The 24,058-nt window shown below is 47.7% G+C and overlaps 1 protein-coding gene across 2 annotated transcripts in view; it reads right to left on the reverse strand.

The window, feature by feature from the left end:
• The window catches only part of PHC2 (polyhomeotic homolog 2), a 120,827-nt gene that overhangs the window by 24,996 nt on the left and 71,773 nt on the right, over window positions 1-24,058 (reverse strand). For both annotated transcript variants that reach the window (XM_061600561.1, XM_061600559.1), the window contains exons 8-9: window positions 20,463-20,890; window positions 18,821-18,992 (exon numbers count right to left, since the gene is read on the reverse strand). In XM_061600561.1, coding sequence (XP_061456545.1) covers window positions 18,821-18,992; window positions 20,463-20,890 — 600 coding nt within the window. The remainder of the gene's footprint in view (window positions 1-18,820; window positions 18,993-20,462; window positions 20,891-24,058) is intronic.

Genomic DNA, 24,058 nt, shown 5'->3' on the forward strand with positions numbered 1-24,058 from the left:
GCCAATCTATAGAAATCTAACTAGCATTACCGGATATTATACTAGTTGGCTTTTTAAAAAACGTTACTTTGTTCCACAACAAGAGTTAACCAATTTGCTGTTGCAATTAAGAGAGACATTAAATCCATAAACGGTTAAAGTAATTCTTTTTAGGTTCTAATCGTGCCTTTAAAATACGTAGGGCATCTAGTGCTAGTCCTACTCAAAGTAGACCCACTGAAATCAACTGTCAGGATTAACCATTAATTTCAAAGAGTCTACTCTGAGTAAAACTTAGTTGGATAATACCTATTAACTGTCATTTGGCAACATTTGACAAGTCAGTTAACCAAAACTTTTCCTACCCATCAAATGCCCAGCAATACTCCAAAAGAGCTAGAATCACCCTGAAAACAATTAACCTTCTGCAGATCAAGATGGGGAACCGTAGGCTTCCAGGTGCTGTCTCAACTGCCATCAGCCCCTAGCCAACATGGCCAACCGTCAGGGATGATGGGAGTTCAGCAATGTTTGAGGGGCCACGGGTCCCCCACCGCTGCAATACAGAATTAAATTTAAGAGACTAGACTCTTTTAACACTCATCATAAGGCATAAAAGAGACCCAGGTGCACTCCAAAAGGTTTTCCAAGGCTGCCATCCTATGTTCACTTACCTGGGAGTAAACCCCATTGAACTCAGTGGGACTTGCTTTTAAGAAGACATGCATAGGATTGCATTGTATGTATCTTGTTTATATAACAAACTGGACTTAATCATACAGGAGAGCTGAGTGCAGAGACCATCTCTGGCACAGGCTCACTGGACAGCTGGCTTTTGGCTTTCAGTCTGCCACCCGGCTCCCCAAAATCAGGACCTGACCCCACCAGGCTGAAATCAGGCTTCACCTTCCAACCCTAAAGCTCATTTGTGCTCGTGACTTGATGAGACAAACCTCCATCCCCTTTCTGGCTCAGCCGTACAGCCCACTCGGTGTCAAGATGTTTAATGGGGCTTGCCCCCAAGTTAGTGTGCCACGGATTGCGTGGGGGGGCTATAAAGAGATTAAATACATCTTTAGTCTATGTTTCTTTTATTTAAATACAGATGCAAACACATTCACTGTGCAAAGGGTGAAGCAACACTGATTTGTTTGCATCTTCCAGCCAAATCTCAGAAGGACAGAAATGCTTGGGGCGGGGAAAGAACCTGCCCCGCCTTACTGGTACTTTCCCAGTACAACAGCGTAAGATTTTATTCTCTGCCCTGCCTGCATCCCGGTTATTCCAGTGTGCCAAACCTCAGTCGCAGGAGACCTGCTGTTGCCAGGGAACGATTCTTCACAGCCCCTCCCACAAGGTAAGAAGGAGCCTTACTGGATCAGACCTGAAAGCATTTTTCAACTGCACTCCACCAGATGCCCCTGGGAGCTACCAAAGACAGGCAGAAAGTTGCCCCCTTCTGTCTATCGAGTATTGGGTACTCAAGAAATAGACTGCCTCTAAATGTGGAGGTTCTACTGAATTTTAAAGGTCCTTGGCAAACATGCACCACAATTCTAGACATGTTTACTAGGAAGTAGGTCCCACGAGGTCAATGGGGCTCACCACCCCCTGCCACCAGTGGGTTCACACATGACTAGAGCCTTACATTCCAGCAGCAAACGGGAAAACCCCACAATTAGAAGGGGTTGAATAATTAGAGGCTGTTTCTTTCATCGGGCTCTCAACCCTACAACAGTCAATTTCATTACGTCCAAATCAAACACCCTCCCCACCCCTTACACACACTTTGGGCTGCATCCAGTGCTAGACTTACTCAGAGAAGTCCCCTTAAAATTAATGAACATGACTAACAAGCGTCAATTTCAACGGGTCTACTCTGAATCCCTCTTTATCACCCCACCCCCCAGCCAGGGTGATCGAACATTTATTTTTGGCGTACATGCCCCCAAAAGGGGGGGAAACCCCATCATTCTACTTGGTGCTTCCCTTTGGCGACTGGTGCCAATTTTTTCGGCTTACCCAACCTTGATGGGATAAATATTTCAGTAACAAACTAACCCTCCAAACGCTCAAGCCGCTAACCTGAGTCACAAGCGCAGCAGCAGCAACTCCAGAGCGCGCCCCAAGTCCCAGCTCGGCCCCATCGGCACGAAGGAACAAAGGCACCGTCCCTGCCCGAGCCGGAGCTGCGTGTTACGGCCGCGAGGGGAGCCGGGCCCGGCGGCAGGCCGAAGCAGCCTCCGGGCTCCCGCCACGCAGCATCTGGTGGAAAGGCCGAAACAAAGCGGATGACGGGAAAGCAGGAGGAGGGGGAGCTGCAAGAGCCTCGCTCCGCCTTGCCTGCTGCGCCGCGGCCACCGAGCACCTGTTCGCCCTGGGAGGGGGGAAGGGGGAGGGCGGGCCGGCGGGCGGGGAAAGGAGCCGGGCTCCGAGGCACTGCTGCCCAAAGGGGCCCCCTTGTGCGCCCTGGGCGCGTGCCAAAAAGCGCGCCGCGCCACCGGCCTTCCGCGCAGCCCGCTCGCTCGCACCACTCTCCCCAGCGGAGCTCCGCGAAGGGCAGCGCAAACAATGCCGCCCGTCGTGGGGTGGGACGGAGGGAGGCGTAGCTGGCCGCCGCCTCCTCCTCCTCCTCCTCGCGATTGGCCGCGTTGCGGAGCCTCCGCCTCCCCGAAAGAGCCTTGGTGAGCGGGCGGCGGGGAAGGGTAAGGCCGCACAGCCTGGAGGGCTGAAGCACCGAGGGGAAGAAGCGGGCTGGGCGGTGGCAACGGCCAGCCAATGTCACAAAAGCATAGAAGCAGGGGCGGCTAGCGGGGGGGGGGTCTAGGTGGTGCAGCCAGCATGGGCAATGGTCACAGATTGTGGGAACACCTGCAGACGCACGGGTTGGCTAACCCCTCACCCCGACACTGCCACTCAAAGGTAGACTGTCCCTCTACATGGATGCTCCACTGGTGTGCGCTTGCAAGCAGCTTGCTTTTGGCTGCGCTGCGGTTTTAGCTGCTCCTGCTCAGCCTTCCCTAACTGGGGGCTCTCCACATGTTTTAAACCAGGACCGCTGTGGTGGCTGGGGCTGATGGGAGTTGTAGTCCAAACCATCTGGAGGACACCAGGTTGGGGAAGGCTGCTGTTTTTTAATGAGGTGTTGGGGGTATTATGTATTAGTTGATTTGATACTTGTACTCTGCCCTGGTACATGTACAAATGAAAAGCAGATTAATAAATAAGAATAAAACAATTGCAGCAGCCAACAGCAACTGCTATATCTGTCCACTGTGGAATTATCTAACACAAGGGTTGGGAAACCCATTGAGGCACCAGATGTTGATGGACTCCCATCATCCCTGACCCTGGCCATGCTGGCTGCAGGGGCTGAAGGAGTCCACATCTGGAGGGCCGCAAGTTACCTGCTCCTGGTCTACAACCGCAAAACATGCACGTGATCAGGACACAGATGTGCATGCAACCCCCCACCGCCCACAGCTACCCCATGCAGGCCAAGTGAGGGCCCTTCCCCTGCTCATCAAATGATGGATGTGGTGACCAGGGAGGACATTTTAACTTCTCCGTAAGGACATTTTAACTTCTCTGCTCACCCCAGCACTATATCTTCGGGGGGGGGGGGTTGTGCTGCCACCATCAAGATCATTGAGGTCTTGGGGGACCAGAAAAACTGCCTTTTGGGGTGTGTGTCAGATCAGGCCTCTAGCTACTGAGTAACAGCAACTTCCCAGGGCTTCAGATGGGACGTTCTGCATGCAAAGCAGGGGGCACTACAAATGAGGTATAGCCCTATGGGGCATCCATAACAGACCCAGGCCCCCATCTGCACGAAATAAGATAAATAAATAGCAGGGCTGTGGAGTCGGTACGCCAAACCTTCGACTCTGACTCCTCTATTTTTCTACTGTCCGACTGCTTCATAAATGCAAATGTATATTAACTAGTAATCACAAATTTACTGCAGTAAAATGGTAGCACAAGGCATTTCATCACCACCCCGTGAATCATCAGGCTAGATTGACAGAACATAAAATATATTTATTTGATTAAAATTTCTGAACAAGGAAACTTTCCTAAATTCCTATGAAAGTTTACATTTCTACCGACTCCACCCAAAATTGCTTCCGACTCCGACTCCACAGCCCTATAGCACAACAAAAGTGGGACAATAAATAAACCAGAACGTTTGCGGTATGCAGAGTTACAGGACTTCAGCAGGAAACTATGGGACATGCCCCGCTTGGAAATGAAGCGGTATGCCTGCCCCAAAACTGTTGCAGGCACGATCACTATTGAAAGCAGAATCACATATAACGGCCCCCCGTTTCTCCAGCATTCAGCCGACGCAGCCTGGGGCTACGTTCCTGTAAGGATGTCGCTGAACTTCAGATCCTATCAGCCACTGGCAACATGGCTAATGATCAGGAATGATGGGAGCTGGAGTCCAGCAACATCTGGAGGGCCAGACGATCCCCATTCCTGTCTTAAGGCTGAGGAACAACACTGGATTTGCCCACGGCTCCCTAAGCTCTTCAAATGGGGGGGGCTTTTTCCATTTTGAGAACACAAAGAGTCTTGAGTAAAAACTGTTCACTTGCCCTCTTTCTCTATAATGTCAAACTGACTTTGGAAGAATTAAACACAAATGGACTTTTTTATTAAATGTATTTCATTTTGTCCCCATTCTTTATAAGACAAAGACCCACCTGCCATGAGGCTCGCTAGAAGGTCACCCTCCCTCAGCCCAACCTACCTCAAAGGGCTGTTGTGAGGATAAAAATAGGAGGTACAGAGTACACGCTGAAAGAGTGGGATTAAATACTATGCTCCTCTGCCCACGTTCTTAATTTTGTCCTAAGCTATGTGTTCTGTTTCTTGGGACTTCTAGAATTTTGCAGGCTTCCCAGAGGCATCTGGTCGGGCACTGTGTGAACAGGATACTGAGCCAGATGGGCCTTTGGTTTGATCCACTGCAGGGCTGTTGTAGTCCAAGGAGCCAGTAGAGCAGGACTAGGACCTGGGAGACCAGGATTCAAATCATCACTCAGCCCTGAAGACGACTGAGTGACCTTGGCCTTCTCCCTATCTACTTTCTCGAGATTCCCAAACTGTGGTCCATGGACCACCAGTGGTCTGTGAGCTTCCCTCGGGTGATCTGTGGTTCAAGGTGGGAAGCTGTACATCCATCGCACTGAAAATTCTTATTGATTTTTAACTGTATTTTGATTGCTTCTTTTATATTTTACTGTATTACAATTTGATTTCTATGGAATTAAAATTGATACAACATAAAAACCATTAAGCAGCCCACCAAGACCCTTAGCTATTTTCAAGTGCTCCATGGCAGGGGAAGCGTGGGAGCCATCGCTCTCAACTAAAAAGCCCCAAATGCTGTAACCGTTCCTCATGGGGAAGTTGCTCCATCCCTTTGATTATTTATTTATTTACGTAATCATTTGCTAAATTTATATCCTGTAAGACCTTCTTCCTGCTCGCTGGCCTCTTCCCACCTGGCCTGGGAGGGTGGGTCCTTGACTGACTGCAGCTGTAAAAGGTATCACTGCCTGAAGATGCCAGAGACCACCTGGACTGTGGGGTGTTGTTTTGGGGCTTCTGTCTGGGTTAAAGTTTAATCTCTGATGGTCGGTTTTTTGTTTTGCTGTTATTGGGATTATGCTGCTGTATTTTGCTGTTGGATTTTAGTAGTAATTATAAGGATGTATCGATTTATTGTATTTTTTTTTAACTTATTGACCATTTGAATTCATTTCTTACAGTGAGTTGTGTAACTTTTTTTCTATTCATGTTGTGAGCCGCCTTGTGCATAAATTGTTATGGAAAGGCGGCCTACAAATAAACAGTGATGATGATGATATCCTGCCAGGAGGAGCCATTTTGGTTCCCCTTCGCAGCTCTACAACCGGGGTTCCCAAACAGAGTCCATGAGCTTCATTCAGGTGGTCCACAGCATGTCAGTGGATTTGTGGTTGGAGACGCATTAAATAGTCATATTGACAAAACGATTTTCCTTGCTTCTTTTTATTTCCTACATTGTATGACCATTTGAATTCTACGGAAACGAATTCAGTAAAATACAGCACAGAAAAAGCAATGAAAACACAATTAAAAACATTACCATTGCTACGACAGGCAGAAAAATCATTAAGACCAAGACTGTCAGCAATTTCCCAGTTTGGGAACCAGTGCTCTGCAATATCCTTTTTGAATTGTAGCAATCAGAACTGGGCACTCTATTCCAAGTTTGGGTGCGGATATCTTTTTTCCAACACCAGGGAAAGTGTCGCTGCCTTAAAATTATTAATTGGAGTAACTTAATGAACTGAAGTTAGCAGTTGAAAGTATGGTGCAGGGGAGCAACAAGTGATATTAATCAGTTGCCTATAAATTAATCAGCAGTGATGTTGGAAGGTTATAACATATTAATTTCATGAGGCTTCAGTTTCATATGACAGACAGCAGTATTACACTATGTATTTAGATTTCCAATTATTGACTGATGATATGAACACCTTTGATCTTTCTGGTCTTATATGATTAGAATAAAAACATGTCTTTTAATAAGCACCCCCCCCATCCCTTATTCCCAAGTGCAGCATCACATCTGAAAGCGTGTCGTACGGAAACAACACTTTGACCAGAGAACAGGCCGGCATCTCTCAAAGGGGGACAACCGCCCAGCTAAAGAAGTTGAAGGGGTGGCCCCTCCCCACACAAAACTATTTTAGGGTGTAGAAGTGAGCTGCCGCCCCGGTTAACACCACCTCCTCTTTCTTGGCGGTGCCGATAGTGATGTTATTTGTTCTTTAATGTTACTTGTTATTATAATGTTATTTGTTATTTAATTTAATTTTTGTAAATTGCATTGCTTTTATTGTATTTTTATATTGTATTTTTATACCTGTGTTTATTGTTCTTTGTAAGCCACCTTGAGGGCCTTTGGCCAAAAATAAAATAAAAGTTCATCATCATCATCATCATCATCATCATCCTTACTTCTGCCTGACAGAACTACCTTCTGTTTGGCCGCTCTAGTATGACATCAGAATCTGGGGAGTGGTTGCAAGATTTTTTTTTTTAAAAACAGTTTCCAGTTCTCTGGATGACTTCCATTGTTTTCTCATCCCACAGCAAAAAAGCAGCAAAATCTCTCTCTCTCTCTCTCTCTCTCTCTCTCTCTCTCTCTCTCTCTCTCTGTGTGTGTGTGTGCTCTCTCTCTCTCTCTCTCTCTCTCTCTCTCTCTCTCTGTGTGTGTGTGTGTGTGTGTGTGTGTGTGTGTGTGTGTGTGTGTGAGAGAGAGAGAGAGAGAGAGAGAGAGAGAGAGAGAGAGAGAGAGAGAGAGAGATTTTGTATGCAAAGCCAACAGCTGTGAGGAGTGGGTGGGGAGAGAGAAAGCAGGTGTGTCCCTGTGTGGCCCAACGCCCCCCCCCCTCAGCAGGGCCCCCTGTGCACATTACCAAGGGGCAAAGGGTACTCAGGAAGGGCCTGTGAATGGGGGGAGACCTCAGCGGCAGCAAGAGAGCACCATTGTACACCCTCGGAGCGGGGGGAAGAGGGATTATCTGCCCCCCTCCTACCCTGGCCCAAATGCAGATGTGAGGCTCTCCATCCCAAAAGGGAAACGTTTGCTCCATTTAACTTGACTGAAGGAAATTTGCAGCCAGGGCAAAGATCCAGGGGCAGGGCAGGCCTGGCCTTTTGTCTCCAGAAAAGGCAGCCCAGCCCCCCCCCAAGCTTCACAAGAGCAGACAAAAAGCCGGGGGGGGGGGGAAATCAGACCCTTCCCACCCCACGGAATTGTGACAAAACCAGACAAGCTTTCAGGCTACCCAGCTGAACACTACTATGCAAAAAACATGGGGGTGTAGGAACAAACATTTCCCCCATCTCCAAAACACGCCCATGCCACAGGGACTGTAAAAGCAACCCTCTGGAGACACGGGGCAGAGCCTTCTACTGTCATTTGTCCCCAGTATCTGTTAATTCAGAGGTAGACAGCCTCTGTATGTGGAGGTTCTATGCAAAGGCTAGATTCCAAGTCACAGGAAATGATAGTTCCACTTTGTTCCACATGGAGCCAAACCTCATCTGGGAAGGCAGTCCTGACTGCCACACTTCTAAGGAGGGCTTGCAAGAAATTGTGGCCCTCTAGTTGTCAGTATGGTGTAGTGGTTAGAGTGTTGGACTACGACCTGGCAGACCAGGGTTCAAATCCCCACATAGCCATGAAGCTCACTGGGTGACCTTGGGCCAGTCACTGCCTCTCAGCCTCATGAAAACCCTCTTCATAGGGTCGCCGTAAGTCAGACTCGACTTTTTTTTTAGTTGTCGTTAGACTCCCAAATTCCACCATCCCCGCCCATTGGTCATGGTGGCTAATAGTGACGGGAGTTGGAGGGCCACAGGCTTCCCTGTTCCTAATATAAATTTTGGAACGTGTTAAGAGGGAGGCAGTGAAGATGGTTAGAAAAGGCTGGATGAACCTGGTCACATTTAGCCTGAAAAGAGATTACTGAGGAGAGACACTACTGAGGTCTTTGACTGCCTGTCAGGCTCCCCACGCAGCAGATTTGTCGTCTCCAGCAGGCAGGCCTTGATCAGAGGGGTGGGGCTTTTCAGCCCAAGGGCCACATTCCCTTCTGGACCACCTTCCAAGGGCCATGTGCCAGTGGTGGGCTGAGCAACACATGTACATTTTAACCTCTGCACAGCAGCATCGTTTTTACAGATACGCTTTGCCACTGACCCCACCTCTGTTTGACTCTGGCCGTGTCCTCTGGAAAGTGACCCCCTTGGGCTGAAACAGGATCACAGAGGCGCATTTCTACCCAATCACCCACATGCAATGCAACCCTACCCAGCTGGGAACCAAAAGGGCGACACTGACAAGCGCTTCAGGGCAATGGGTAAGAATCCAAAATTACATGTTACAAAAGTGATTTTCAAAACTGCAGTTCTAATGCACCAGGCCAGCGGTGTCAGCAAGGGGATGGTGTGGCTCCCCTATGAGGAAAGGTTGCGGCATTTAGGGCTTTTAGCTTACAAAAAAGGCGAGGAAGTGGTGCCATGATAGAAGCATATGAAATTATGCATGGCCTGGAGAAAGTGGCTAGAGAAAGGTTTTTCTCCCTCTCTCATAACTCAATAAAGCTGAATGTTGGAAGATTCAGGAGAGACAAACGGAAGTTCTTCATGCAGCGCGGAGTTAAACTGTGGAACTCACTCCCACAGGAGGCAGTGATGGCCACCAACTTGGGAGGGCTTTAAAGGAGGATTAGACAAATTCATGGAGGAAAAGGCTGTCAGTGGCTAGTCGCCACGATGGCTTGTGCTGCCTCCACTTTTGGAGGCCGCATGCCTCTGAATACCAGTTGCTGGAAACCACAGGAGGGGAGAGTGCTGTTGCACTCAGGTCCTGCTTGCGGGCTTCCCACAGGCATCTGGCTGGCCACCATGAGACTGGGATGCTGGACTAGATGGGCCACTGGCCTGATCCAAGCGGCTCTTCTTATGTTCTTACGCATTACGGGAAATTTGTCAGTCAGTCAATCCTCTGTAAGAAGATCAGGGATAGCAGAAGGCGGCTGAAACCACCACTTCCAATCTATCCATCTCTCTCTCACATACAGAGGCTGTGCTGTAAAGCAGTGGCCTTCAACTGATGGGTCAGGACCCACAAGGCTGATTGCACCCTGACCACCAGCATCCCCACAGTTTTTGGAAGGCCAAACAAGACATGGATTGATTCCATAAAGGAAGCCACAGGCCTGAACTTACAAGATCTGAACAGGGTGGTTCATGACAGATGCTCTTGGAGGTCACTGATTCATAGGGTCGCCATAAGTCATAATCGACTTGAAGGCGAATAACAACAATGCATAAGAGAGGAAAATAAGAGCAAATGTGACCAGTCGCACGCCTCTAGGACGCTCACAAGCAAGGCCTGAAAGCAGCAGCCCCCCTCGCTGTTTGGTCCCCCAGCATCTGGTATTCAGAGGTATGCTGCCTCTGAATATGGAAGCTCCACATCACCATCAGAGTGCAGGGCACGGAATATTGGGCTCAAGGTGCAGGAAGCCAGATTTCGACTGAACATCAGGAAAAACTTCCGAACTTAGAGCGGTGTGACAATGGAACCAAGGACCTAGGGAAGTGGTGGGCTCTCCAACACTGGAGGCCTTCAAGAGGCAGCTGGGCAGCCACCTGTCAGGTGTGCTTTAATTTGGATTCCTGTATCGAGCAGGGGGTTGGACGTGATGGTCTTTTAGGCCCCTTCCAACTCTAGTACTCTATGATCACAATGAGCGGCTATCGACCCCCAAGACCCCTTTTAAAGCCAACCACGCCAGTAGCTATCACCACACCTTGTGGCAGTGAGCTTCAGTGTGAAAGACCTCCTTTTCTCTGTCGTTGAGCTCCTGTCTACAGCGGTGCCCACTGGAACTGGTAAGGTGGAAGGCAGAGAGGCCCACAGTAGTACATCCAGAGCCAATGACAGACCACCACAGCCTGCCTATGAATTTCATTGGGTGATTTGAGCTCTGGAGTTATGAGAGGAGAGGAAAAAGCCCTTCTCCAGGCCATGTCCACCTTAGCCATGTTTGTGCTTAATTATATATTATGAACTACAGTTATACACAGTGCCTTGCAAAAATAAACAGACGCCCTGACCAATGCTCTCATATTCCTGAATTACAAATGGTAGACTGTAACTTCATTCTGCATGCTATTTCATTTTGAAACACTGAAACGCAACATCAATTATTGTAAGGTGACATTGGCTTTATGTTGGGAAATGTTTGCAAGAAACATTTGGCCAGAACTGGGCATAGAAACAGACAGGGAAACCGCGGCCAGAGGAAGAGAACCATCTCTTTTCTTGCCGGGTGGGGCTGCAACAGCCAAAACATCCTTTGCCAACTTGGCGCCCTCTACGTAGCCTGTTTTGGACTGCAACTCCCATCAGCCCTAGACAGAGCCAGCTGGGGGACTGCTGAGAGGTATGGTCCAGAATGGGCCCTAGGCTGGCCAGTATAAATCAAGGCACCTTGCTTCTGAGAAGCACAGAGCGAAAGGCTCCAGTTCTCTTGAAAGCTTGTTTGCTCAGGAGCTCATTGTGGAATGCAGCAGCCAAGCCCAGAGTGCTATTTCTGGGGTTGTGGCTTGGGGCCTTCGCTGGGCGCAGAAGACGGTGGGCAGAAGGAAAGGGTGCTACAAGAAAGAGAGCTACGAGGGTGGAGACGCAGCTGTTTCTAGGCGGCAGGGCAGATCGCTTGGCTGGTCTCCACCTGGCAGTCAAGGCTGGGTTACATGCAGAGCACAGTTAGCGACCACAGAGGGGGCACACCGGCTGATTGCTTAGGGCAAGGCTGGGGAAGCTGTGGCTCTTTGGGTATTGCTGGACTCCCAAACTCCCATTAGCCCCAGCAAGCTGGACTATGGTCTGGAACGATGGGAGTCACAGTCCAACAGCATCTTCAGATTCCCAGGTTCCTCATCCCTGTGTTTTGCGCGTGTTGAGAGAAGGGGTGGCTAACCTGTGGCCCTCCAGCTGTTGTTGGACTCCAACTACCGCCAGACCCAGCTAGCAGAGCCAGTGGTCAGGGGTGAGGGCCGCTGGAAGTCCAGCCACAGCTACAAGGCCACAGGTAAGCTGCCCTTTGGCTTAGAATAAGGAGAGACAATCCTTTCACAAGACAGCTTCTATTACAGTAAAACGGCAAACACAATAGGACTCTTTGCTGAGAGCTACCAAAAGAATCAGCATCCTTCCAGTTTAATCAGTGCACTTCATTGTTGCTCAATTAAGCCCAGTGCACTGTCAACAACAGAGCATTTGTGGTTCAGATGAGATGGGCTAATGTTTTTGAACAAAGCCCTGTAATATGGAAGGGAATATGAGATCAGCCAAAGCTACCTGATTGAGTGTTCAGCTACAGACCAGCATAGTGGTCAAGAGGACAAATTGCCAACAGGATCTTCTAGGCCCAGTGCCTTATTTGTATTTTAGGATGCAGTCCTTAAAAGAACATGACAGTTCCTCTGCACCCCTTCTCCACCAAACACACCTGCACCTGCCTGGCTTTAAGTCCCTGACTCTAGTCAATGACAAATTCACCAGATGGCCAGATACAAGCCAGTCTCTCCTTCTCTCCATCTAGGCCTCAACTCATCTGCAACATAGCGGTAACATCACAGGATCGGTGTGAGGGAGGGCTGGGGAGCCTGTGGTCCTCCAGATGCTGTTGGACTCCAACCCACATCATCCACAAACTGCATGGCCGATGGTCAGGAATTATGGGGGTGGGGAATTCAGGAACAGCGGACATTGCTTGTGGGCTTCCCATTGGGGCATCTGGTTGGCCACTGTGAGAAGATGCTGGCCTAGATGGGCCACTGACCTGATCCAACAGCCAGGCTCTTCTGATGTTCCTAACATCTGGACAGACCCACTGTGCCCATCTCATAGTGGCCCGTCGAATCCAGCATCCTGTTCTCACAGTGGCCAACCAGGTGCCCATGGGAAGCCCGCAAGGAGGACCATCTTCTTTTAAAGCCATCCAAGTTGGTGGCCATCACTGCCTCTTGTGGGAGCGAAAGACTGGCAAGATAAAACATGCATGAAGCCCTTTGGACACTTTGGAAAAGTGCTACGTAAGCCTTTTTGTTTTAAATGTAAAGTGGAAGGCTCTCTGCTTCTCCACCCTGACAAATTGTCACCATGCGTGGCCAACAGCACCTCTACCCACTGGAGGGCTGAAAGATGCCTTCTCTGCGGTGATATTTACCCTTATGAATACTTCCTGCCCCCTGCCTCAGCCCTTCTCCAGGAGGTACCAACCGCAGCATATTTTAGATGCTTCTTGAAAACTTATTTTCTTCCTCAAAGGATTTCCTGACCAATTCTGGACCATACTGCTCAAAAATCTGACATTTTGAATATTTGTTGATGTATTTTATTTTAATGTTTTTAGTTAGAGCAGCGATTCCCAAACCTTTTCCCCCACAAACCACTTGAAATTTGCTGATGATCTTGGTGGACCACTTTATGATTTATCTGCCTGTTGTAGCAATTGTAATGCACGGTGCTAAATGCTGTATCATTTGAAATTGTACTTTCACAGACATGCCGCAGACCACATGAATGAAGCTCGCAAACCATTGATGGTCCGCAGACCAGTTTGGGAAGCCTTGTTTTAGAGTTTAAATTGTAAACCAAGTTTTTTTCATAGTAAGCAGTCTATAAAATTGATTGTTAATAGACAGATAAATAAAAATAAGAGAAATTTCACTTACCACTTAGAAGCCTATTTTGGCATCAAGCAGTGTGTATAAATAAAAACATTAATACACATCAACCTGGGAAAAGTTCTTATGAGGAAGGCTATCGCCAATGAACAATACAGGCCTGGCCAGGATGCGTTAGTGTGTATATTTATTTATTTAACTGGGACCAAATACAAATTTATTTATAGCCCACTGACCACTGAGAGCCAGTGTGGCGTAGTGGTTAAGGTGTTGGACTACGACCTGGGAGACCAGGGTTTGAATCCCCATATAGCCATGAAGCTCACTGGGTGACCTTGGGCCAGTCACTGCCTCTCAGCCTCAGAGGAAGGCAATGGTAAACCCCCTCTGAATACCGCTTACCATGAAAACCCTATTCATTGGGTTGCCCATAAGTCGGAATCGACTTGAAGGCAGTCCATTTCATTTTACTGACCGCTAATAAAAGTTTAAGCTTTGAAGAGTGTGGGCCAAGGAAAAAAGCTTTCCTGTAGATAGCCAGTTTAAACACAGTTGCCTTCCCCAAATGCTCTCCAGACACTTCGGACTACAACTCCCATCAGCCCCAGTGTTGGCTTGAGCTGAAGGCCAAAACATCAGAAGGGCATCAGGGTTGGGGAAGGGTGAAATAAGGCTCCCCATCCAGAGAAAATTTCTGGCACTGCAGGTTGTAGGCCAATGCTACCCCTACTCAGAGCAGACCCATTAAAATTAATAGGTGTGACTAAAGTAGGTCTGTTCATTCAAAAGAGGCTGCTCTGAGAAAAACGCACCGTATATTCCGGCGTATAAGACGACTGGGCGTATAAGACGACCCCCAACTTTTCCAGTTAAAATATAGAGTTTGGGATATACTCGCCGTATAAGACTACCCCTGCTTAATCAAACAAAAAGCAGAGCTTTGCTTAACTCAAAATTTCTTCTCCCTTTGATAACCACATCTACACAGGTTCCACCTCCATACTCAAAATGAAACTGAGCCTGGAAGTGTACAACAACCCCACACATACCTTGCTAATTCGATTATCAATGCCAGGATGTCTGTCTTATCGACTACTCTCCTGCTCCCCCCCCCCACACACACACACCGGGCATCATGAAAGACCCAGTCCTGGGCTCAGAAAGAAAATAAATATCTGGTCCTCTTCAAAGTATTGATAAGCCTCTTGTTTTAATTGAAATAATAATTATAAATTCTTGTTCTTATCACTAATGGGAGTTAATTATCTTGCATATGCTGCTGTTGCTTCTATGGCTGTAACGGAGTGAGGTTAAAGATAAGTGAAATGCAAATAGGAAAAAAAAATACAGAAGGCAGTAACACTTTCCTAAATGTAATACCATACCAACCACAACAAGATTCCGATAAGGCAAAAAACTAAGCATCTCACAACCAGTCAGGATTCCTAACCAAAAACCAAAAATATGATAAATGAAGAAATATTTATATAAGCATAACTATCAAATATATTTATTATTTACACAAACTGTAAAGATATTTATAGTGCAATCCTAAATTTATTTATTCAGAAGCAAGTCCCAGCGTATTCAATGGGGCTTACTCAAACAGGGACAGAAATGCAACCTCAAGTGATAAGCAACTTCATTCACACAACCCAAAATTCCGAATCATGCCACTTTACACTGTTTTGCAACTGTTTATACTTGTTTTTATGGTTATTGGATTTTAAATGGCTTTATTTCTTGTTGTGAGCTGCCTTGGTTTCCAACCCTACCTCACAGGGGTGTTGGAAAGACTCCATACACACACGCACACACTGCAGATGTATAAATACATACAGCCCATATAATAGTTTATTGTCAAACCAATTGGTCATTGCAGAAAAATCAGTATTAGTTTTTTAAAAATCAGTATTAGTTTCCTACAGAATAAAAACTGCAATACCTAAGTAAGCCCTGCCTACTTGCTTTAAAATAGGACTGGGGGGGGGGGCAGAAAGAGAACACAAACACAATTCTTTTTTACATTCACTCCAAAGTCCCACTGATTTTCAGCACATTCATAATCATGTCTACTCAAAAGTAATACCTACAGAATTCAATAGGATTTACTCTGGACATATGGGATTAGCACTGTTTTTACCCCCAAAAGCAACTATTGGGAAGGTTTTCAAAACACTGCCCAGGATCTGACTCCTACACACAACAGGGGGAAAAACTGAAATGTATATACCTACCCAATTTATGAAATTTTCAGATAAACAGGAGAGGAAACCACCATTTTCTGGCCTCGCAATGAGGTTTTGCAGACACTGCCACCAAACAAACACTTCACTGATTGGCTGAAATCCTGAACGGGCGGGGTTAAAGCTACAAAGTGCTATACAGTAGTTTAAAAAAAGATTTAACCGGGGGGGGGTGCCTGACGTTTTTATATATATCTCGAGAACCGCACCACCTAGAAACTTAATTTTTTTTTAAAATGAAAGCTGAGAATCCGGGCCACCTAAGGGGCTAGCCGGGCGCCGGGTAGCATGCTTAGAATCTGGGTAAAACCCAGCTATCCGGGCAATATGGCAACCCTAATAAGACGACACCCGGCGTATAAGACGACCCCCGACTTTGGAGAAGATTTTCCAGGGTTAAAAAGTCGTCTTATACGCCGGAATATACGGTAGCTGGATTCAACCCATTCTGTCCCTTCAGCTTGGCTCATCTGCAGGAGGCGGCTGCTGAGAGATGCTGTCCATATTAGATGTTAGGCAGCAGTGGTCAGCCAGGTGGTCAACAGCCTTGCTCTGCAGCAGCCTTCACCACCCTGGCTGGTGACCACCCTTTATTCCAGAAGATCAGGAGGGCACCAGGATGGCAAAGGATGCTCTATAGCAGTGATTCTCAAACGGTGCGCCCAGGCACACTGGTGCGCCCTAAGAGGTGGCTAGGTGTGCCTCAAATATTATGAAAGTATATTTTGAAAATGAGAAGAAACCCATTTGTATAGGGTTAGTAATAGTTTTCTAAGTTTATTTTTATTCATAGTTTAAAATATATTAATATATTTTTAATTTTGTACACGAAGTGCGCCAGAAAATTCTTATACGTTTTACAGTGCGCCGCGAACTAAAAACGTTTGAGAACCACTGCTCTATAGGGTGCTCCTGAGATCTGTTATTCAGAGATAGAACTACCATGTTCAGAGGCAGTCTATTTGATCATAGTGGTTAACAAGTTCCTCCTCGGGTAGGCAGCCTTTGCTCCTCCCCCCACTGAGGACCACGTTTTGTTGGGTTTAATCTGCCAGATGGTGCAGGCTGGCGATGGACAGGACCATCCCCTTCTCCCTCCCTCGCAGGCTCCCAGGGAACTGGCGGAGCGCTCTGATCCTTTTAACGATAGATTGCTACATGCATTTCATCCCTTGAAACCAGGCCGCAGGTTCCCTCATCTCCGTGTCGGCCAAACCTCCCTAATCCTTTACAACACCAGTTATTTTGGTTTTCAGCCGCTAATGATGCTGTGTATGCAGAACTGTTACCGTATTCAATTTTTACTTGCAGTATGTTTTTTTTCCATGTGTAAGAGAAAGTTTCATTTCCTGTTATAATCATGCTGCTTAAATGAGGGTCTTTAACGTATCCTGTACTTTTAGTTTTCATTTGCAATGCTTTATTTTGATATTTTGCAATGTTCTGATGTTTGAAGACAGGCTGCAAAGCGCTTAGAGAACTTTTTTTGGAAATGTAAAGGAGCATGCAATGGATTTAAACCAGACGTAGGAACCCTTTGGTCCCTCAGATGTCACTCAACAACACTTCCTGTCATCCCTGGACACAGCTGCGGGGTAACATTTGCTCTTCCTAATGTTTAATCTGAATCCTGTTTTTTATCAAGAAAACCCATTGACTGAGGCCCTAGCCCTTGGAGAAACAGAAAACACTTACTCCATGACCTATGTGGGCCTTTAGATCTCTGAAGATGGCTAGCATGTCGCCTTTTAATAGTCTCTTCTCCGGGCTAAACACAGGAATGTAGGACGATGCCTTATACTGAGTCAGATCACTGGTCCAACACCGACTGGCAGGAGCTCTCCAGGGTGTCAGGCAGGGAGTCACTCCCTGCCTAGAGTCTGCTGGGGACTGAGCCTTCAGGGGCAGAGCCTCTGCTTTGCATGCAGAACTACAGCCCCTTCAACCTCATGAAGTCAGAGCCAGTTCTACCAATAGACCCAAACGATGCAAGCTAAGAAAAATTGCATTTTTACTCCTTATTTTTCTTGAGGGAGGAAAGGAAAAGGCATTATGTAGACCATTAGAAAACAGCCCCTGGATCATCAGAAGCCTTGCTCTGCTCCCCTTTCCTCAGCCACCATCTTCCAAGAATACACAAAACAGCACACACACATTTGCAAGCGTATTTCCGTAGCCACAGGGCCTAGAAACTTGTTTGTTCCAAAGGGAAGCTGCATATCAAGACTGTCAGGGAAAGAGCCCCTGCCGGTCAGCATAGATTAACAGGCTACTGAGAGGTGGCTATGGACGAAAGATTCAAGAAGACACAAGTAGGAAAGGTCAAAACCACAGAGAGAGGAATCTGCTAGCCCTGCTACAAAACTGACTCCTCAGCCTGGTGGCTTCCAGATATTTTGGACTACAACTCCCATCATCCACAGCCAGGAAGGCATAGATGGCAGTGGTGGGACCAGAGGTCCGAGTCAGTATACAGCACCTTCTGATGGCTTCCGTACAGTCAGGGTCCATGTGCATTTCATACCCTTGCAGAATTATTTTTTTAAACCTCAAAGAGCATTCAGCAGTCTAAGCATCTTTTATTTTCATTTGCTTACTTTCACCAAGAGGAATGTTTCTAGTCCCTGGGGTCAGCAAAGATAAACATGCAAAGGGAAAGGTCTGGCAGCAGCCAAATGGAGGCCAAGTAGGGCTCCCACCCCTTGGCATGGGGAGGGGAAGGATATGGGGGCCTGGGGTGCTCTTTAGCGCCTTTCCCCTTCCCTGATTAGCCAAGTTAACAGAACAACATGAAGCCAAACCCTGTGCAAAAGACATGTAAATCAACTGAGCTTGCAGAATTGGCCTTTCCTTAAGTGGCTTTTTTAATTATTATTTTTATTAAGAGAAGCCAAGATCAGACCAAGGTGGGCCTCTCTCATTCACGTTACCATTTCCTATGGCGGCCAGGCAAATGCCACTGGGAAGTTTGGAGGAGAGGCCACGCCCCTTGATTGACTCTCTGCAGCGCAGAGGTAGACTGCTCTTGAACACAGATGCTTCACTGGAGCGATCATAATTAATGCCAATGATTTGGAAGAGGCCTCATAGCTCACGGCAATAGAAACATACAGCACTGCTCCACCCTCAAGACCCTCCACTCCTCGTCAAACATGCTTAGCCAAAGCTGCCTTCCTGCAGAATAAGATGCAACACACACTTCTCTGTGAGCCAGTCCCCCAAAAGGAACCCTGCTGGCAGAGAAGGGCTGCCAGGACACACACACGCGCGTGCACACAAAGCAGCCCTTTTTCTCCCAAAACACCTCCACGAACGAAGTCCCTTACCGTGGGTTGGGGTCCCAGTGGACTCAGACGCCTGCGGTTCAGGAGGGGCCGGCGGCGGCGGTGTTGAGGCAGCCTGGGGTGGGAGAAGAGACTGAGGTGCCCGAGGCTCTGCCAGGGGCTTCTCAACAGGAAAAAGGTCTTTCCTGGAATTCTCTTGGCTGATGAGAGGTGGCTGTGGGAGGAACGATACAGGAAGACGCAAGTGGGAAAGGTCAAAAGCAGAGAGAGAGATCTCGTAGCCCTGCAACAGAGTTCAATCAACTAGAGACGCCAGTATTTGAACCTGGGACCTGCTGCATGCGGAGCACAGCCTTGACCTGCCTACCACATGCTGAAACCGCAGGCTATTATTTTGTACACATTGCCATCAGAGGCCCCATTCACACTCCCCATTTAAAGCAGCATCATAGTACTTTAAACAGCGTTGGCTTCCCCCACAGAATCCTGGGAGCTATAGTTTGTGAAGGGGTGCTGAGAATTGTTAGGAGACCCTTGTTCCTTTCACAGAGCTACAATTCCCAGAGTGGCTTAACAGTCAATCCCTCTTCCCAGGGTACTCTGTGAGGGGGAACAGGGGGTCCTAACAACTCGCAACACCCTTAACAAACTACAGCTCCCAGGATTTTTTTCGGTGGAAGCCAAGGCTGTTAAAAACAAGGCTGTTTAAAATGCTACGATACTGCTTTAACTGTATAGTGCAGACGGGGCCTCGTGTGTGTGTGTGTGTGTGTGTGTATAGTGTATATAGCACGTTGCAGAATAACAAAGGAAAAGCCACCGCTCCCCGACTCCAACTGGAGGGGAGCAGGGAGAGATTCAGGGGGCATTTCACCTTGCCAGAGCCCCACCAACTGAGTCAGTCCCCACAACCAGGCTGTTGAAGGCAGAAAGTCAAGGGTGGAAGAGAGCCCCACGGGACGTGGCAGATGCACCAAAGGCAACCAGCAACCGGTCCCCCCACACCCACCAAATAAAGCCCAGCCAATTCCCTTGCACCAGTGGAAGGCCTCATCAGGAGTAGGAGCAAAGCCTACTTGTGAGCAAGGCCAGGCCATCAGAACAGAGGTGCACTTAGTTGGTAAGAGAAGCTGGACTTTTAGTGTTGCAGCTCAAGCCCTCTGGAATGACTTAGTCATGATGGTTAGGCCAACCCAATGCCCCAAGGAGAAGGCTGCCAACAGGGCCTGAGTCCAACTGCATATCAGGGGAAGGGGCAAGATCGGTCTCCATCTTTCTGTGGTCAGGGAGGGAACCCAAAGCTACAAAGAGGGTCAGGGTGTGCCCCTGGCACACACAGATATGCAGAACTTGCTGTTACATGCACTGAGGCTTGCCTGCACCTGCAGGCCCTCATTTGCCCCATGAGGCCATTTCCCCCAAGCCCCAATGCCCCTCCCCAATGCCATGTGTGATAAAGGCTTGGCTAGCATCACTTTGAAGTCGACTTCCAAGCACTTGTATGGAAAGACAAAGTCCTTTTCAAGTCATCACCTGATGTCATAATGACATCAGGTGATTGACAGGTGGGCCTGCGAGGGGTTGGAGGAAGAAAGGACCTGGCCTGCTGGCCAGATCCTGCCCTAGTCCTTCCCCTCAACAAGAGGGCTCAGCCCTACAGCTGCACAATCCCAGCCAAACTCACCGTCCCAACGGGCGGCTGCAGTTGCAGGATGACGGCCGAGGCATGTTGGAACTTGCGCTGGCCTGTGTGGTTTGGGCAGCCAGCAGGCCGAGGAGTGGGGGAGCTGCCGTCCGGCCTCTGTGGCCCCAGCGCCGGGGCCCCGGAGGGCGGCACGGCATGCTGCGACGGCTGGTTGGCACAGGGCTTGTGCTGGCTGGGGGCTTGGCAGGCAGGCAGGCGAGCCGGGGAGGGCTGGTTCTGCAAGGGCCCTTGGGCGTGCAGGCTGGGGGGCGCCCCGAAGCTCGGAGGCGGCGAGGCGAGACCCTGCAGCTGTGGAGCTCTGGGCTGGAGGTGCTGCTGCTGCTGGATCACAAACTGGTGTTGAATTGGCTTCTGCTGCAGCGGCGGTGGCGGCTGCACAAGTTGGTGGGTCTGGAGCTGAGAATAGGCTAGAAGGGAGAAATCAGAAGACACACACACCGTCAGCCAGGTAATGCTACGGCCGCACGAAGTGCCCCTCCAGATGTCCTCTGTGTGGGGCATTCTAGATCATTCGGGCACATGATGGTACTGGGGTGAATGAACACAATCCCGCTGTTAATACTATTTGCTCCTCCAAAGGTTTCGGGATAGACATTCTGTTTCATTTCCAATCAAAGCATGTCCTGTAACTTTCTGCTGAAAGCCAGTGACTTTTCTCACTATGAATATTCCAGTTTATTTTTTAACCTGCTTTTGTTGTGTTCTAGCACAAGAGTGCCCCTCCAGGCCGCAATGCTGCTGCAAACGCTGGGGGAAGCATCGAGGAACAACTAATAATGCGGAGTGATGCTGGATTTATACTGGACCATCCACACGCTCCCGCACTGTTGTGGCATTGATGCCATGTTGCAGAATACAGCCACCAAAAAACACCAGTCTGGAGAGACCCATAAGACATGCTCAATAATTTAAAAAATCCTCATCCAGAATTTTACTACCTGCATAACAGTACAAACAGTCAAGGACAGCCAGTTTTGAAAGCAACAAACAGACCTTCACCCAAACTTGCTCTGGATCCCTATAAGGATTCTGTTAATCACCTACAAATATGTGCACGTAATTGTGATTAACAAAACAGAGGCTTTTATTCTACCAAAATGTTTTGGCTTCCGCCTTCATCAGCTGCTAACATACAAATGCTGTTACCAAGGTGGCAGTTATAGAGCTTTGAGGATGGAATGCTCAGAGGGGCTTCATTTGCAGAAGCTAAGTGATGCTGGTACTGTCCTCCAGGTTCAGGCCATGTGGCACCAATGTGTCCAGAGAATGTGTGTATATATCAGGGAGAGCTACCCATTGCTAGCAAACTAGAGTCATCAACAACCCTCCTGTTATAGCATTTCGCCAGCCTCCTAATTTACACAGACTGTTAGCAAGAGCTGTACTGAAGCCACCTATCAGCTATCCTGATTGTCACTCCAAACGCTGTATCACCTGTGTGTACCTCAGGGAGACAGCTACTTTCAAAAGCACTAGGGCAGGCAGAACATATCACATCAAACAGAACATCACCTGCAGGTCCTGCAATATAATTTATGTCATCTGCAAAAGACCAGGATGTCATATCCAATATGTAGGAAAAACTACAACTGACCTATGCACATGCTTCAGAAACCACAAATTGGCAATCTTGACAAAAAAAGTGGAGCAACCAGTTGCAAAGCATTTTAACACCGAGGGTCACAGCCTGTTGGACTTTTCCATTACAGCGATAGAGATGCCAGCAGATCCAGCAGCATTGACTAAAAGGGAGAACCTTTGGATATACTCTCTGGACACATTGGCACCACCTAGCCTGAACCTGGAGGACAGTACCAGCATCACTGAGCTTCTAAGCAAATGAAGCCCCTCTGAGCATTCCATCCTCAAACCTCTATAACTGCCACCTTGGTAACAGCATTTGTATGTTAGCAGCTGATGAAGGCGGAAGCCGAAACATTTTGGTAGAATAAAAGCCTCTGTTTTGTTAATCACAATTACATGCACATATTTGTAGGTTATTAACAGAATCCTTATAGGGATCCAGAGCAAGCTTGGGTGAAGGTCTGTTTGTTGCTTTCAAAACTCTCTTCTATATGTTGCATATTAGCAACTGCAGCGAAGAAAAAAGAAAACTTGAAAAGACTGCTTTGGATAAAATCTCAGTGGATTGTAACGGTGATTCACTAATTTTCATATGCTAAAATTAAGTGTAATTGCAGGATGTCTCAAGGATTTAGTTTAACCTTGTTCTTATCTTGAAATTAGGAAGTATAAATTGCTTGTGCTTTCCGTCTGTATTAATAGACATTTCATCAGTAATATCTGCAATGGCCAGTGGATACAAGAAACAAATATATATTGCAGGGGTAGGGGGCCTGTGGCTCTCCAGATGCTATTGGACTGCAGCTCCTCTCAGTCCCAGCCAGCATGGCCAGTGGTCAGGGATGATGGGTGCTGAGATCCAAAATGTCTGAAGATCAATGTGCTGGGGAAAGCTGATTTGCTGGTTATCACCTATCCTCCACTGTTCTAAGATATTATCTGATCTATAATAGACAGATTTTATTACATTACAATGTTTTTTATCTAATGCTAGTTCTACTCAGAAAAGACCCACTGAAGTTAACTTAGGTCACCAGATACCAATTTATTTCTAAACAACATATGATACCGCAAACCATTCATTTTGATAATACCATTATAACATTATAAAACAGGCAATAAATCAAGCATTTAACCACATTATCAATCAATGTTATTTATGTTATGATACATAAACCAGTCAGCTATGATAAAGCTTTCCAGTGCTGGTTGGGTGATCTGACCGCTCCTGAAAAAGCCCACCCTGGACCCATTGGTTTGCGACAACTACCGCCCGGTCGCAAATACCCCATTCTTAGGGAAGGTGATTGAGAGAGTTGTGGCGCAGAAATTGCAAGTACTCTTGGATTAAACAGATTCTCTTGACCCATTCCAGTCTGGGTTCAGGCCTGGTTATGGGACTGAATCAGACTTGGTCGCCCTGATGGATGACCTTTATCAGGAGAAAGACAGGGGGAGTGCGACTTTGTTATCCTTACTTGATCTCTCAGCGGCTTTTGATACCATTGTCATGGTATCCTCCTGGGCCGACTTGGTGAGATGGGTATTGGAGAAACTGTTTTACAATCCTATCTCCAGGGTCGTTTTCAGAGAATAGCATTGGGCGATTGTCTCTTGGCCCCCTGGTAGTTGTGCTGTGGGGTGCCGCAGCATACTATTTAATGCTGTTTAGCATCTATATGAAGTCCTTGGGGGCAGTCATCAGGAGATTTGGGGTGAAGTGTCAGCAGTATGCTGATAATAAAGGTAAAGGTGTCCCCGCACTTATAGTGCGAGTCATTTCCGACTCTGAGGGTGCCGTCTTGCGACGTTTACTAGGCAGACCGTATATATGGGGTGGGATTGCCAGTTCCTTCCCCGGCCTTTCTTTACCCCCAAATATGTGCCGGGTACTCATTTTACCGACCACGGATGGATGGAAGGCTGAGTGGACCTCGACCCCTTTTACTGGAGATTCGACTTCCTCCTTCCGTTGGAATCAAACTCTGGCC

Source organism: Rhineura floridana, chromosome 18, assembly GCF_030035675.1.
Source record: "Rhineura floridana isolate rRhiFlo1 chromosome 18, rRhiFlo1.hap2, whole genome shotgun sequence".
Lineage (NCBI taxonomy): Eukaryota > Metazoa > Chordata > Lepidosauria > Squamata > Rhineuridae > Rhineura > Rhineura floridana.